The sequence below is a fragment of the Globicephala melas genome, chromosome 11, assembly GCF_963455315.2.
Source record: "Globicephala melas chromosome 11, mGloMel1.2, whole genome shotgun sequence".
Lineage (NCBI taxonomy): Eukaryota > Metazoa > Chordata > Mammalia > Artiodactyla > Delphinidae > Globicephala > Globicephala melas.
The window spans coordinates 65,061,024-65,076,314 of NC_083324.2; the positions used below are offsets into that span (position 1 = coordinate 65,061,024).

The 15,291-nt window shown below is 48.8% G+C and overlaps 1 protein-coding gene across 1 annotated transcript; it reads left to right on the forward strand.

Moving 5' to 3' along the window:
* Positions 1-11,170: 11,170 nt before the first annotated feature.
* Positions 11,171-13,215, forward strand: CLPSL2 (colipase like 2). Its single transcript, XM_030870442.2, is given in 4 exon segments — positions 11,171-11,254; positions 11,848-11,917; positions 11,920-11,969; positions 13,120-13,215. Coding segments are annotated over 4 exon segments (300 nt in total).
* The last annotated feature ends 2,076 nt before the right edge of the window (positions 13,216-15,291 follow it).

Sequence of the window (15,291 nt, forward strand, 5' to 3'; positions counted from 1 at the left end):
TGATGAAGCCAATGCCACATTGGGAGCTGTCCTATGGAGAGGGCTCAGCCAACAGCCTGTGAAGAACTGAATCTGTTGGTCCAACAGCCTGTAACGAGCTGAAGTCTGCCTACCACCACCTGAGTAAACTTGGAAGCAGATCCACCCCCAGTCAAGCCTGAAGGTGACTGCAGCCCCAGCCGACACCTTGACTGCAGCCCGTGAGAGACCCAGAGCCAGAGGACCCAAACAAGTTGTGACTGCACTCCTGACACACAGAAACTATGAAGTAATAAATGATGAGTTAAGACACTGAGCTTTGGGGTAATTCATTATGTAACGAATGTAACACGTGACTCTTTCAAGGGTCTAGTCACTGGGTCAGTTCTTCCACTCAAGGACGAGAACAGAAATCACCAATACTGGGACTTCCCTGGTGGCGCAGTGGTTAAGAATCCGCCTGCCAATGCAGGGGACACGGGTTTGATCCCTGGTCCGGGAAGATCCCACAAGCCGCGAAGCAACTAAGCCTGTGTGCCACAACTACTGAGCCTGCGCTCTAGAGCCCACAAGCCACAACTACTGAGCCCACGTGCCACAGCTACTGAAGCCCGTGCTCCTAGAGCCCGTGCTCCACAACAAGAAAAGCGACCACAATGAGAAGCCCGCGCACTGCAACAAAGAGTAGCCCCCGCTTGCCACAACTAGAGAAAGCCCGCACGCAGCAAGAAGACCCAACGGAGCCAAAAAATAAATAACTAAATAAAATTTTTTTAAAAATCACCAGTGCCACACTCAAGTGTGGGACCTTTAATGCCCATGACCCCTGCCCACAAGTAACTATGGCCATTCGAATGTCCGGGAACACAACGTGGATTTCTTTGAGACAAACAAGAAGTGGGTGGAGAGAGCCTTTTCCCTCCATGACACCTGCTTCCACAGAGCCAAACGATGAACCAAAACCCCACCCTGGAAGGTCCTCTCGTTCCTCTCAACTGTCTTCCCTTCCTCCAAACCAGCTCCTTACCCCAGAAATTCTCAGTCACTGCCACCTTAGAACACCTCTTTTCCTTGAGCTGGACAGAGGACTACCATAGTCAAAACTAAGTAAGGCTTGTCTTTCTTTATGTGGTAGGGAGAAATGAATAAGTATTTTTCACCTAAACGTTTGGCACCTGCTACAGCTTATCTGCTGATGAGTAACAGATTTCAAAATGAATGAGCAAGGAGCAAACAAATAATAGAAAAACATAGAAATGTGATTTCTTAAAATAGTTTATGGGTTATTGTTCGAGATGCTGTGACCTAGATACATACAATAGAGTAAAAAGAGGGAAGGAAAGCAGAGAAAGAGAGCTGAGTTCATGAGCTTGGATTCCATCTCTGGCCATTTCCTGGTGTTCTACAGAGAGCACCGGAGGGTCCAGGCTGCCAGAGCAAGTGTGAGAACCTCAGCTACTTCCTAGGCAGTGAGCTGGTTCCCAAGATTTGACCTCTAGATGGAACCTCAGGGAAAATACCCCGAGGCTGGAGGTACCATCAATGGAAAAGGGGCAGGAGGTGCTATGTAACAGATCCTGTCTCCTACACTGAAAACCATCAAGGTTAACTGCCCAGCTCAGTGTCATACTCTGGGCACACGGTTGGCAATTTTTTTTTTTATTTCCAAGCAATGTATGTAAATTGTGGGCTACTGTGGCCCAGTCTGGACTGAGAGAGAATGACAAAGGGAAATGAATCCTTACTGTAAGGCCTCTCCATTCTCATATCACCCTGGATACTTGTATTCGGGGGTGGGGGGGATGCTGGAGTCAAATATCAGAGACAGAACATGGACTGGCAATTGCACGGTTAAGGAGATTAGAGACGGGACTCTTGGGCATGTGTGTGAGTATAACTTGTGGAATTAGAAAGCATACAACCTGGCAAATACACACACACACACACACACATATACCTTAGACTGCTAGATCATCTGGGCACATGGCTGCCTAAAACAGACCCTGTATTTCCCAGTTTTTCTTGCAGCTAGGGTTAGTCATGTGACTATGACTGACCGACGGAGTGGAGAATATTAAAGCAAGCAGTCAGGCCCTCCCCACCCTCATCCCCATCCTTCATTCCACAAGCTGAAATATGAACAGGTTGTAAGACAATCTTTAACCAGGCTGATGAAGGCAATACCTATAGATGCCAGAGCAATGAAACTCCAGCAGCCTGGACCGCTGAGACTGTGGAGATCCCATATCAGCCCTGGACTGCATATTCTTGGAATGCTATGTGAAAGAGAAACAAACTTCTATCTTACATTAATCCATGTGTTCTGTGATTTTTTTTTACTGCGGCCAAACCTGTTTGTATAATCTACAGCCCTGTCTTGGTCAATGAAATTCTACTATTAGTGATTTACTTGTTTCATAATTTACTTGTTAGACAAATATTTATCAAGCTTTGAGTGCTCTTTTTTTATCCTCTTAAATAGGAGCTGGCAGGTGAGCACAGAGCTGGGTACCAGAGAAGGGAGTGAGTTGGGTCCATCAAAGGACTCAGAAAGGGGAGGTGAGCTCATCTATCTGCCCGTCTTTCCCAGGACCATCTTTTGCCTTGGCTTCCACAAATGGCAGTTATCATCTTCTGTCTGTGAAGCAACTGTTTTTAGAGAGGGGAACTATGACTGCCATGAAAATCTAGAAGGGGGTGAGGGACTTCCCTGGCAGTCCAATGGTTAGGACTCTGTGCTTCCACTGCAGGGGGCATGGGTTCGATCTCTGCTCGGGGAACTAAGATCCCACATGCCTCGCAGCATGGCCAAAAAAATTTTTTTTAATAAAATAAAATAATGAAAAGTTAGACAGGGATGAACAAGTTCAAGTTACCAATGACTGAAAGAGGACAGAGCTCTGTATCAGCAGCTCCTGGACCCTGGGCATTTGTCCAGCAAAGATTGATGATGGCACAGAGCCGAGGGAGCATTCTCTCTGGATTATTGCTAGAAGGAAGTGACAAGGGAATAGTTGAATGGAAACTCACCTTCCAGAGAGTGGACCAGGGTGGGTGTGTAAGTGCAGTGCAGTTGGAAGGGGAAGGTTGCAGAGGATGGGACTTTCCCACCAAATTCCCAGGGGAGGACAAAAGCCTGACCATTGGAAATGTGATTTTTAAAAAACCAACATGTTAAATATATATGAAAGAGAAGCATAGAAATAAAAAGCATAGGTTGACAGTCAAAGTGATCTATAGCTGTAAACACTGAAAAGTTTTCAGGTACGAGAGAGGAACCTACCTCCAACCCATTCAAGGAACCCGTGCCACTTCCAGACGTTTTGTCCCTGAGGTGTCTCCTATAGATTGGCCTTTGCTCCACCTCCTCCCGGTGTGCCTTCCTGGACCTTAGGGCTGGAAATGTGGAAGACATTCTTTTTCTTTTTCTGGCCACAGCAGACAGAGCAGACAAAGGCCGTACTTTTTGACGGCAGCTTCCTGATTCTGAGACCACAGCTAAGGCGTGTGTTTCCTGGGGCCAACAGCTGCAGTGATGGCCTCCTGACCGTCATCCTCCTAATGGTGGCAGGGTTGGTAGCTTCCTTGGCAGCTCAGTTCTACAGTGGGTGTTTTGAAAAATTTTATTCCTGGAGGTTCAGTCTCTATGCTACCCCTCAAGCCCTTTCAAAGACTTTGTAAGCCCTCAATTACTATGTTACATCTCTTTCTGCTTAAAGTAGGTACAGTGGTATCTGTTATCTGCAACTGAACCCTGATGATAAAAATGCCTGACATAGGGACTTCCCTGGTGGTACAGTGGTTGAGAGTCCACCTGCCAATGCAGCGGACATGGGTTTGAGCCCTGGTCCGGGAAGATCCCACATGCCACGGAGCAGCTGAGCCCCTGCACCACAACTGCTGAGCCTGAGCTCTAGAGCCCATGAGCTACAACTGCTGAGCCCACGTGCCGCAACTGCTGAAGCCCACATGCCTGGAGCCCATGATCTGCGGCGAGAGAGACCATTGTGGTGAGGGGCCTGTGCACCGCGTTGAGGAGTGGTCCCCACTCGCCATGGCTGGAGGGGTCTGCATGCAGCCCAAAATAAATAAATAAATAAATTTATTTTATAAAAATGCCTGACATAGAGTAGGTGGTGCTAAATGTTTGTTGAATAAATGAATGAATGGGCAAATGGAGACTGCCAAGATGTCTACAGTCGGTTGGGCAAACTAGTTGGACTCAATAGAGTGCTCAGAGCAATCAATGGACATAAGTGGACAGTGAAATCAATTTGGGATTCTAACCGACATTTTAAAAAAGATGAAATAGAATAGAAAATTGCAGAGCAGATCACATATAGTAAATGTAAGTATTGTTTTGTGAAACTTTAGCTTCATCCACACATACACATTTTATGTATATGTGTGTACACATACACACACATTTGCAGCGATAATAATGCAAATATTCAACAACCAGCATGACAGACATAAGTCAATTGGAATGGATGCCAACAGTATCTACTTGTTGTCTGAATACCAGTATAAAAAAAATCTTTGTAGTAAAAAAAAAACAAGTGATTGAAACCCATTGGTCTATGGAATGTAGTTTAAGGCTTTTGGGGAGGGGGGATGGGAGGTAGTGGGCACATGTTTCTGAGGACCTTTCCTTAGGCATTGTCCTGGCTAGAGGAACATAACCTTGACACGTTCCTGCCTTTGGGGGAGGAGCAATCCCCCTGTGTTGCAGAAACTTGTGTTTCTGCCCACCGGCATTCATTCCCATCCCAACCCCCATCTCCCTGCCTTTGGAAACCTGCCCTGCCCAGGCTTCATGAGGTTCTGCCAGTAACAGTCCCTGGCCCCCACTGGCCAGACCGATTGGTCCAACTTAGGCCAGTCAATTCTTCTAGGGTTTTGTATAATGGGTGCTGAAGGGAGGGGCTTGGGGCTTTATACAGATTTGCCCACTCCCTCCCACTGTCCAGAGGGGCAGCCTCCCTCCCAGAGACAGAGAGACTGAAGTCCCTACAAAGGTTGAAGCTGAGTAGGAGACACCTAACACCAGCAACTGTGTCCCTGGACCCCTGAGGCCAGCCTCACACAGCTATTGGCCCAACGCTGTTCCTTTGGTTTTTATTTTTAAAACAAGTTAGTTAGTCTTGGGTTTCTTTCAGTTGCAGCTAAAGGAGTTGTGATTACTTCATAGCTCCTCGAAGTGGTCAGGGGCCCTCATTGCCCAAGTGACTGAGTACTGATGTGGCTCAGAGACTCCCTGAGCCGGGAAGAACAAAACTCCCGTCTACACAGGCACCCTACGCGTAGGCAGTGTGGGCAGGGCACCAGGTCAGGCCATCCCTCTGTTACCCGAAGCTGCATGGAGACCTCTGGGGACCTTCTTCATTTCACCTGAATGCAGAGGTCGTGGGGAGCACTTTATGGCCCCTCTGAGGAAGCCCCGTCATAGGCTAACCTGTCTGGAGATGCTCAATCCACTCCCGTGGGTGGAGGGCAATGGAGTAGCACACTGGCCACCAGGTGTGACTACCCACTTCTGTCCTCCAGGTAGAAGCCCCGGGTCTAAGAGCTGGCTACGTCTGGGAGAGGCTGCGGTCAGCTCTGTCCTCTTCCTCCAGGCCTGTCTTCCTCCCCGGCTGAGCTGACAGCCCCTCCCCAGGACCAGCCTGTCCTGGGAAGAAATAAGATGGGAGCTGTGTGTTCTGAGCCCTGCCCATGTGTGTGTGTGTGTGTGTGTGTGTGTCTGTGTGTGAAATGACCTGAGGTTGGGCATGAGGTGACCTCCCTCAAGACATGCTGGGCCGGGACAAAGTGAGAGAGTGGCATGGACATATATACACTACCAAATGTAAAATAGATAGCTAGTGGGAAGCAGCTGCATAGCACAGGGAGACCAGCTCGGTGCTTTGTGACCACCTGGAGGGGTGGGATAGGGAGGGTGGGAGGGAGACACAAGAGGGAGGAGATATGGGGATATATGTATACATATAGCTGATTCACTTTGTTCTAAGCAGAAACTAACACACCATTGTAAAGCACTTAAAGATGTTAAAAAAAAAAAAAGACATGGTGGGCCTCTTCCTTGCTCAGGAGACCCTACCCAGCCTCACAGAGCAGGGAACCCCCCTACCCCACCAAACCCCCGGAACCCAGGCTAAGTCTGGGACCCACCCTGACTCCAGCACGGCCACCAACAGCCCAACTTTCCACTGAGGAACCACTTCAACTGGGGTTACTCCCATGGTCCCCCAAGGTCCCTGGAGTACTGACCACTCCAACTTCATCTGCATCCTCCACAAGCAGAGAGCCTGTCCTCTACTCATTCTCACCTCCAAACCTTTGTCCCTCTGGACCTCTGCTTGGAAGGCCTTTACTCTCGGCTTGCCTAAATCCTAGTCCCCCTTCAAGGCTTCACAAAAGAGCACCACCCCCTCCTGTGGGCATCCAGGCCTGTCCTGGGCATCCTATGTAGGCCTCGGTGCCCCACCTCTGTACCTGCAAACACTTCTCACTGCCTGTCCTCTTCTTGAGGAAGCTTTTGCTGCCCTCTCTCCACATCTCAGACTCTTTCGGGCAACTGTTCATCATTCTCCCCAGACTACCTTGAGAGTTCCTTCAGGAATGAGTTGAGTGATGGGTGATTTTCACAAGGGCAGTTTTCTCCAGAATTCTATTTTGGATTTTCCAGACTGATTAAAAATTCCAAAAAATTTGAGGAACTGACAGAATTTGTGTGTATATATCTAATATATTGGCAAAGAAACAACATGGAAAACTGAACAAAACTACTACTGTCTTATTTTCCATTGTTTCATAAAAACACATTTGAAGGCCAAAAAAGTAGGAAGGATGTAATTTCAGAGTAGAGAATTGTTCTTCAGGACTTCCCTGGTGGTCCGGTGGTTAAGACTCCGTGCTTCCACTGCAGGGGGTATGGGTTGGATCCCTGTTCGGGGAAGTTCTGCATGCCCCACGGTGCAGCCAAAAAGAAAAACTGGTTCTTTAAATACGTTTATCTTTATTTATTTTTTAAAATAAATTTATTTAGGCTGCTTTGGGTCTTCGTTGCTGCACATGGGCTTTCTCTAGTTGTCGCGAGCGGGGGCTACTCTTCGTTGCAGTGTGCGGGCTTTTCATTGCGGTGGCTTCTCTTGTTGCGGAGCACGGGCTCTAGGTGCGCAGGCTTCAGTAGTTGTGGCTCACGGGCTCTACAGCTCAGGCTCAGTAGTTGTGGCGCACGGGCTTAGTTGCTCTGCAGCATGCGGGATCTTCCCGGACCAGGACTCGAACCCGTGTCCCCTGCATTAGCAGGCGGCTTCTTAACCACTGTGTCACCAGGGAAGTCCCCTAAACGATAAACTCTTTAACAAAAAAAGCCCTTATTTTTTTCATTTTGCTGTAGACCAGTGAGAATATTGTCATGGAAACCAGCAGATGGATGCAGGAAAGAAGGCACTGGAGGATGTCCGCCCAGCCAGGCGCTTCCTGCCCCTTTCTCCTCAGACGAGACTGGGCTGGCCATGTTTGGGTCCCAGCCAAAGGGCAGAGCCAGGGCCGCGCTCACAGGTCAGGTGGGTCAGTGACCACCCACCCACAGGCCCTGGGGACCCTAGTGATCTGGCTCCCACCCCCTCACACAGCACAGGTGTCCTGGATTTGTGCTTGTGACCAGCGCCAGCTGGATTTGGGGAACTGGTACAGGAAGAAGAGGACTTGGAGTCAGGAGCCTGGGGTCCAGACCTGGCTCTGTTCAGTCACCTGGGGAAGTCCCTTCCTTCTCTGGGCTTCAGTTTCCTGACCTTAAAATGAAGGCTCTATCAACTAGACTTCAACAAGATTTTTTTAAAAAGGAAAAAAAATGAAGGTTTTGAACTAGTCTCTGAGGCTAATGTAGCCCTCTGTCCTCAAAAAAAAAAGAAAAAGGGTATTTTGCATAGAATTTAGAATTTCAGGGGCCCACGACCCACTCAGGGCCTTCAACAAACCTCCCTGGGGCCCCTGGTCCTCAAATCAAGAATCTCAACCTGCCAATCTTGACACACAGCCATTGGCCTCTTGCCCCACACCTGCCCCTTTCCTGAGCAGTCTTAGACACTATTTACCAATTATCTACCCCTCACAAATACCTCAGGGAAGTACATTACTCTGCACAAAGAATTATTATCCCCTGGGGTTCCTGTCCAGTTCACAATGAGCTTTGCGGATGGGAAACTAATGACTATAGAAATCCCTTTAGGGGACAAAGCCTTCTGGCCACCCACAGCAGTGCGGGGCAGGGGCAGTGGAAGAGCTTGGGCTCAGGAGCTAGAATGCCCTGGGTTTATATCTGGCTCTGCGACTTACTTGTGTTATTTGGGCAAGTTATTTTACCTTGAGTCTTCAGGTTCCTCAGCTGTAACATGGGCAGCAGAAACGATAGTATGCACTAAATATTCCTGGACTTGAATCTCCCAGCTTCCCTTGCAGAAGGTTGAGGTCACATGATTAGTTGCAGCCAATGGTCTCTGAGTGGAAGAGGCATGCGTCAGGCCTGGCTGAGGCATTTAGGGATCCATGTGCTTCCTTCATCTCTCTCTCCCATCTTCCACAAGGACCTTGGAGGCCACTCTTCCAGACGGTGAGGCTATGAGATGGGAGAAGGGTCTCCTGCCCTGCATCAAAATTTACATGACTGGTAAATAAAGCACTATGGTACCAAGCCACTGAAATTTCAAGAGTTCTCTGTTGTGACAGCCTTTGTTAATTACCCTAATACAGGGAGGGCTAACAGAGCTCATGGACACAAAACCCTCTGAGCTCAGTGGGAGCTGTTATCTTAGAGAAAAGACCTAAGCCCCCTATATCAGTCAGCTCATGCTGCCATAAGAAAACACCATAGGCTGGGTGGCCTAAACGACACAAATTTACCTCTCACACCTCTGGAGGCTGGAAATCCAAGATAAGGGTGCCAGCATGGTCTGGTTCTGGTAAGAACCCTTTTTCTGGCTTGCAGACAGCTGCCGTCTCTCTGTGTCCTTACACAGCAGAGAGGAAGAGACAGCAAGCTCTCTGGTGTCCCTTCTTATGATGGTGCTAATCCCATCATGAGGGGACCCTCAGGACTTCATCTAAACATAATTACCTCCCAAAGGCCCCATCTCCAAATCTCATCTCACTGGGGGATCTGGCATCAACATATTAATTTGGGGAAGGGGGGAAACAATTCAGTCTATAGCACCCCCTTCAAGTCAGGGCCCCTCAGATATTTTCTTACGAGCAAATTTTTTTTTTTATTATTGGAGTATAGTTGCTTTACAATGTTGTGTTAGTTTCTGCTCTACAGCAAAGTGAATCAGTTATACGTATACATATATCCCCTCCTTTTTGGATTTCCTTCCCATTTAGGTCATCACAGAGCATTGAGTAGAGTTCCCTGTGCTATACAGTAGGTTCTCATTAGTTATCTATTTTATATATAGTAGTGTATATACGTCAATCCCAATCTCCCAATTCACCCCCCCCCCCGTTTCCCCCCTTGGTGTCCATATGTTTGTTCTCTACATCTGTGTCTCTGCTTGGCAAATAGGTTCATCTGTACTATTTTTCTAGATTCCAAATACATGCATTAATATACGATATTTGTTTTTCTCTTTCTGACTTACTTCACTCTGCATGACAGTCTCTCAACAATAAATGCTGGAGAGGGTGTGGAAAAAAAGGAACCCTCCTACACTGTTGGTGGAAATGTAAATTGATACAGCCACTGTGGAAAACAGTATGGAGGTTCCTTAAAAAACTAAAAACATAACAACCATATGACCCAGCACTCCTGGGTCATATACCTGGAGAAAACCATAATTCAAAAAGACACACGCCAATGTTCATAGCAGCACTATTTACCATGGCCAGGACATGGAAGCAACCTAAATGTCCATCAACAGAGGAATGGATAAAGAAGATGTGGTCCACATATACAATGGCATATTAGCCATAAGAAGGAACGAAATTGTGTCATTTGCAGAGACGTGGATGGACCTAGAGACTGTCATACAGAGTGATCTCACTAGCAAAATTTTAAAAGCAGAAGCATCCAAGGGTGGGGTGAGGTGCGAGTTTCATCCAGAGGGAAATGGTGCGGAAGGCCTGCCTCCCCCAGTTCCACTGAGGGCTACCTGCAGCTCTCCCTGAACCCTCTTCCTTCCCAGTCTTCCTCTCCTCGCCCCCTCCATCTCGCCCCCATACTAAGGTGGGTGAATTATATACAATTTACAAATTCTTTGACAGTTAATTGACTCCTTAAACCTGGAAGACGTCTAGGTCTTAGAGGTCATCTGGCCTTACCTCCTGGCTGTTTTTTTTTGTGGTACGCGGGCCTCTCACTGTTGTGGCCTCTCCCGTTGCGGAGCACAGGCTCTGGACGCGCAGCCTCAGCGGCCATGGCTCACGGGCCCAGCCGCTCCGCGGCACGTGGGATCCTCCCGGACCGGGACACGAACCCGCGTCCCCCGCACCGGCAGGCGGACTCCCAACCACTGCGCCACCAGGGAAGCCCTGGTTTTTTTTTCTTTTTTTTTTGGCCGCAGCCCAAGGCTTGTGGGATCTCAGTTCTCCCACCGGAGATTGAACCCAGCGGCCCCGAGTTTTAATCACTGGACCGCCAGGGAATTCCCATTGCCTCCTGATTCTTACAGAGGACGTGTCTGGGCCTGTGAGGGTATGAAAAACACCAGAGGGCGGGGCTGGCTTGTCCAAAAGGTCAGGGTGGGTGGGGTGGTGGGCAATTTGGTGCAGCGAAGGGCAGAGAGAGTCAGAACATCAAGAAGCAAGATGTTTCATTTCAGCATATAAATTTTGCATAATTTTTGAAAATAAAGTTTTAGTTTACAGTTTTAAGTTTTAATTTGCAAGTAATACATACGGATGGCCCTAGGGCCCCTAAAATCGATCATCTGGCCGGTCCACGCCTGAGTCAGGGTCTCATAGGGGCGCCTTTCCTAATTCCATCCTTTTGCCGGGGCCTGGGAGCCTCCTGGGCGCTAGAAAGGGCTTCTGCTGGTTTGGGCCTCCGCTCTGGAGTGGCCTGTGACCATTAACTCCCTCACCCTCCGCCCCCAGCCCAGGGCGGGCGCTGGGGGCACCGGGTCACGTGGCAGCGGGAAGGTTTATCCCCGCAGCCTCTCGGAGCCCGACGGGACTTCTGCTTCCCAAGCGCATGGCCTTGGCTCTCGCGATACTCGCAGCGATGCTGCTCCCCTGCTGGGACGCGTTCCCGCAATTTAAAAAGGGGTCTACAAAGGTGAGCCAGGAGAGCTTTTGGAACCTTCCACTCTAGCAGAGGGCGGTGGTCGAGGTATCATCGTCTAGCCAGAAGGTGCCAGTTGGGTTTTGAGAGAGAAGAGGGGGATGGGGGGAACCACCCCATATTGGCGATTTCTTCTCAGGCTGGAAGCTTGATAGGTTCCCAAAGGACTTCAAAGCCCTGCTTCACCTCCCCGGTGGCTCTGGAGGGGAAAGAAAGTGGTCTTATAACCAGCACCATCCCCTCCCTCCCAACACCTGCTCCCGGACACTCGGTCTTGCCCGCCCCACTAAAGTGTGATCTGGGAGTATTTTCTCCCCCCAACAAAGGTCACCCTTTGGGACCCACAGAGCTGAGGGAGGCCCCCAGGAGAGGAGAAGCAGAGGGAAAAGTACTAAACTGCCACCCTTCCTCTCCCCCTGCTCCTCTGAGTACTGCTGGAGGGGTGCCGGGGGTGGGTGGGAGGTGGGGTGACCATCTCAGGGCTACTCTTTCTGGACTCCTGGGGCTTTGGCAATGTCAGGGACCCCCCCCGACCCCTACACACAAACGCTGCCAGAGAGCTGGTGACTTAGGGCGGGTCCCCACAGACGAACGGGGCTAGGTGTTCCCACCACTCGGAGTGCTACAGCGACTGCTGTCTCATCAACTTGGACCACGGTGTGCCTTCTGTGTCCCTAGGGCCAGAATAACCATGATGTGCTTGCCCCAGGTGAGACTCGGGTGGGGCAGCCCCTTCTGGTATGTAGGGTGGGGATGGGTTAAAAAACCCATGTGGCTGCACCTGCTTTTTTTACCCTTTCCTTGGAGCAGCCTTTCCCCCTTCTCCACCTGGCAAACTCCTAATCGTCCTGCAATAACAACTCCAGCCACCTCCTCTGAGAAGACTTCCCTCCTTGGAGCTCTGACACCCTTGGGACCCAGACCCTCAGCAGAGCATGTATCTTCCTGACTTCCCTGCCTTCCATCTGCCTCCGCCACTGGGCAGAGCTCTGCAAGGGAAGGATTAAGGCATATTCACTTTTGAACCCCTACCCACCCAGCTTAATGCCTGCACACAGTAGTACTCAACAAATGTTTGTTGCATGAATGAATATCTCTACCCTAACATCACTGCAGCAAAGCGGGTGGGAAAAGACCTCCCAACCCATCCCTACCTCCCTGCTGCTATGACCTAATTTCTTGAGCGGAGCTGCCGTGGCAGGCTCACAGTTTTGGGATTGGACCTGAGTTTAAACCCTGGCTTTTCCAGCCCCTGTCTTTGTGACCTCAGACAGATCACTTCTGCTCTCTGAGCCTTAGTTTCCTCATCTGAAAAATGGGGTTAAAGTACCCACCCCACCATGTCGTTGGGAAGAGTATATGGTCATGGCAGTGACAGTGCTCAATGGAGCATGGTTGTTATTAGCTGGTGGAAATGCAGGGAGCAGAATGCATTGTACATCTTGTTCTTGCTTGCCTTTTCTCTGGCCCTGGGCCCAAATCTTTCTACGGAGGATGGGCTCAGCCTCTATCTCCCTGTCTGGGGAGCTGCCATTGCCCAGGGAGCCAGTCAGGCCGCTCCTGTGGCCTAAGTCTACAGCTGAAGTGGCCAGAGGATCTTTTCATCATGGGCACTTGATCTACTTTATTTTGTCTATTTTCTCAAAATAACAAATGGGGTTACTATTATTATCCCCATTTGACGGATGCAGAAACTAAGACAAAGAAGCCTAAGGTCACAAAGTTATCAGCTGTAGAGCTGACAGCTCACGTCTGTCTCACTCCATCACTTATGATCTTGCTTCTGCTCCCCAAGGAGTTTAAACCCCCTTCTTTCCTGCACCTTGGTAACTCTCAACTCTCTTACCTGTTTTCCGCAGACCAAGGGCACCATGAACATCATATGCCCCGGCCAAGTAGGCTTAAGTTGCATACACAAGGACCCAGTCTGTACCCGCCGGTGCCATTTGATTTAGAGGATGCAGGCTGGTCACTGCCACCCCTCCCTCCCTCTCCTCCTTGGTGGGGGGGGCATCTTGCTCAAAAGACATTAAAGTCACTTCCTGGCTCTGGCTTCTGTCTGCACTTCCTGGGAGAGGGAACTGGATAGGGATTGCTCCAGTCTGGGGGTAGCTGAAAGGGGAGACAGGAGGCATGATAGAGCTTCCCATGGGGTTTGGCCCTGTCTGGAGGCCTGGTGGCCTCAGGGCGGATCTGTGGGAGGGAACTGGGGTGTAGGGGTGAGAAGAGGCTGCGTCCAGGAAGGGCCAAGCCTTGGGAAGGAGGGCTATGTGGGAGGGGCACCGTTGAGGAATGTGCCTCGAGGGAGTATGTTGATGTGCTCATGGATGGGTATGTGGTAGGGGGGACTGAGAGGGGGATCTGAATGCTTTTCAAGGGGAACATGAGGGTGGAGATCATTGAGAGAGTGTTTATGAGAATGCGTGTGAAGCATAAATGCAAAAATGTCCATGCCTGTGGTGGGAAAGTGACCTGGTGCATTGATCTCTCCACGTTCTCTAATATCATCAGTTCCATTTTATGGATAAAGAAACTAGGTCACACAACTCAATGACAAAAAAGCAAACAACCCAATCGAAAAATGGGCAGAAGACCTAAATAGGCATTTCTCCAAAGAAGACATACAGATGGCCAATAGGCACATGAAAAGATGCTCAGCATCACTAATTATTAGAGAAATGCAAATCAAAACTACAATGAGGTACCACCTCACAGGGGTCAGAATGGCCATCATTAAAAAGTCCACAAATAACAAATGCTGCAGAGGGTGTGGAGAAAATGGAACCCTCCTATACTGTTGGTGGGGATGTAAATTGGTGCAGCCACTATGGAAAACAGTATGGAGGTTCCTTAAAAAACTAAAAGTAGAGTTGCCATATGATCCTGCAATCCCACTCCTGAGCATTTATCTAGAGAAAACTATAATTTGAAAAGATACATGCTGTTCACTGCAGCAGTATTTACAATAGCCAAGACATGGAAAAAACCTAAATGTCCATGGACAAATGAATGGATAAACAAGATGTAGTACATATATACAATGGAATACTACTCAGCCATAAAAAGAATGAAGTAATGCCATTTGCAGCAACATGGATAGACCTAGAGATTATCATACTAAGCGAAGTAAGTCAGAAAGAGAAAGACAAATACCATATGATATCACTTATATGTGAAATATAAAATACGACACAAATGAACTTATCTATGAAACAGAAACAGATTCATAGACATAGAGAACAGACTTGTGGTTGCCAAGGGGGGACAGTGGGTAGGGGATGGATTGAGATTTGGGGATAAACAGATGCAAACTGTTATATATAGAATGGATAAACAACAAGGTCCTACTGTATAGCACAAGGAACTATAATCAATATCCTGTGATAAAACATAATGGAAAAGAATATGAAAAAAGAATGTATATATATGTATAACTGCATCACTTTGCTGTATGGTAGAAATTAACATTGTAAATCAACTATACTAAAATGAAATACATTTTTTTTTTTTTTGCACGGGCCTCTCACTGTTGTGGCCTCTCCCGTTGCGGAGCACAGGCTCCGGACACGCAGGCTCAGCGGCCATGGCTCACGGGCCCAGCCGCTCCGCGGCCTGTGGGATCCTCCCGGACTGGGGCACGAACCTGTGTCCCCTTGCATCAGCAGGCGGACTCTCAACCACTGCGCCACCAGGGAAGCCCTGAAATACATTTTAAAAAAATAAAATAAAGATAAAGAAACTGAGGCTCAGAGAGCTACGTGACTTGCCCAAGGTCTCACCATGGATTATCACCATGGGGTATTTTCTGCTGCAGTTATCCAAAACACCAACCCAAACTGGTCTAGATGCTGAGGGAATTCACTGGGGGTCGGAACTAGAAGTACAGTAGCAGCCTGTCCTCAGGTCTGGCTGAATCCAGTAGCTCCATGGCCCTCAGGCTGGATTCCTTCCCAGTAGCTGCAAAAGTTCCAGGTGTCACATAATAATAACAGCTAAGATTTATTGAGCACTTATTATGTTCCAGACACTGA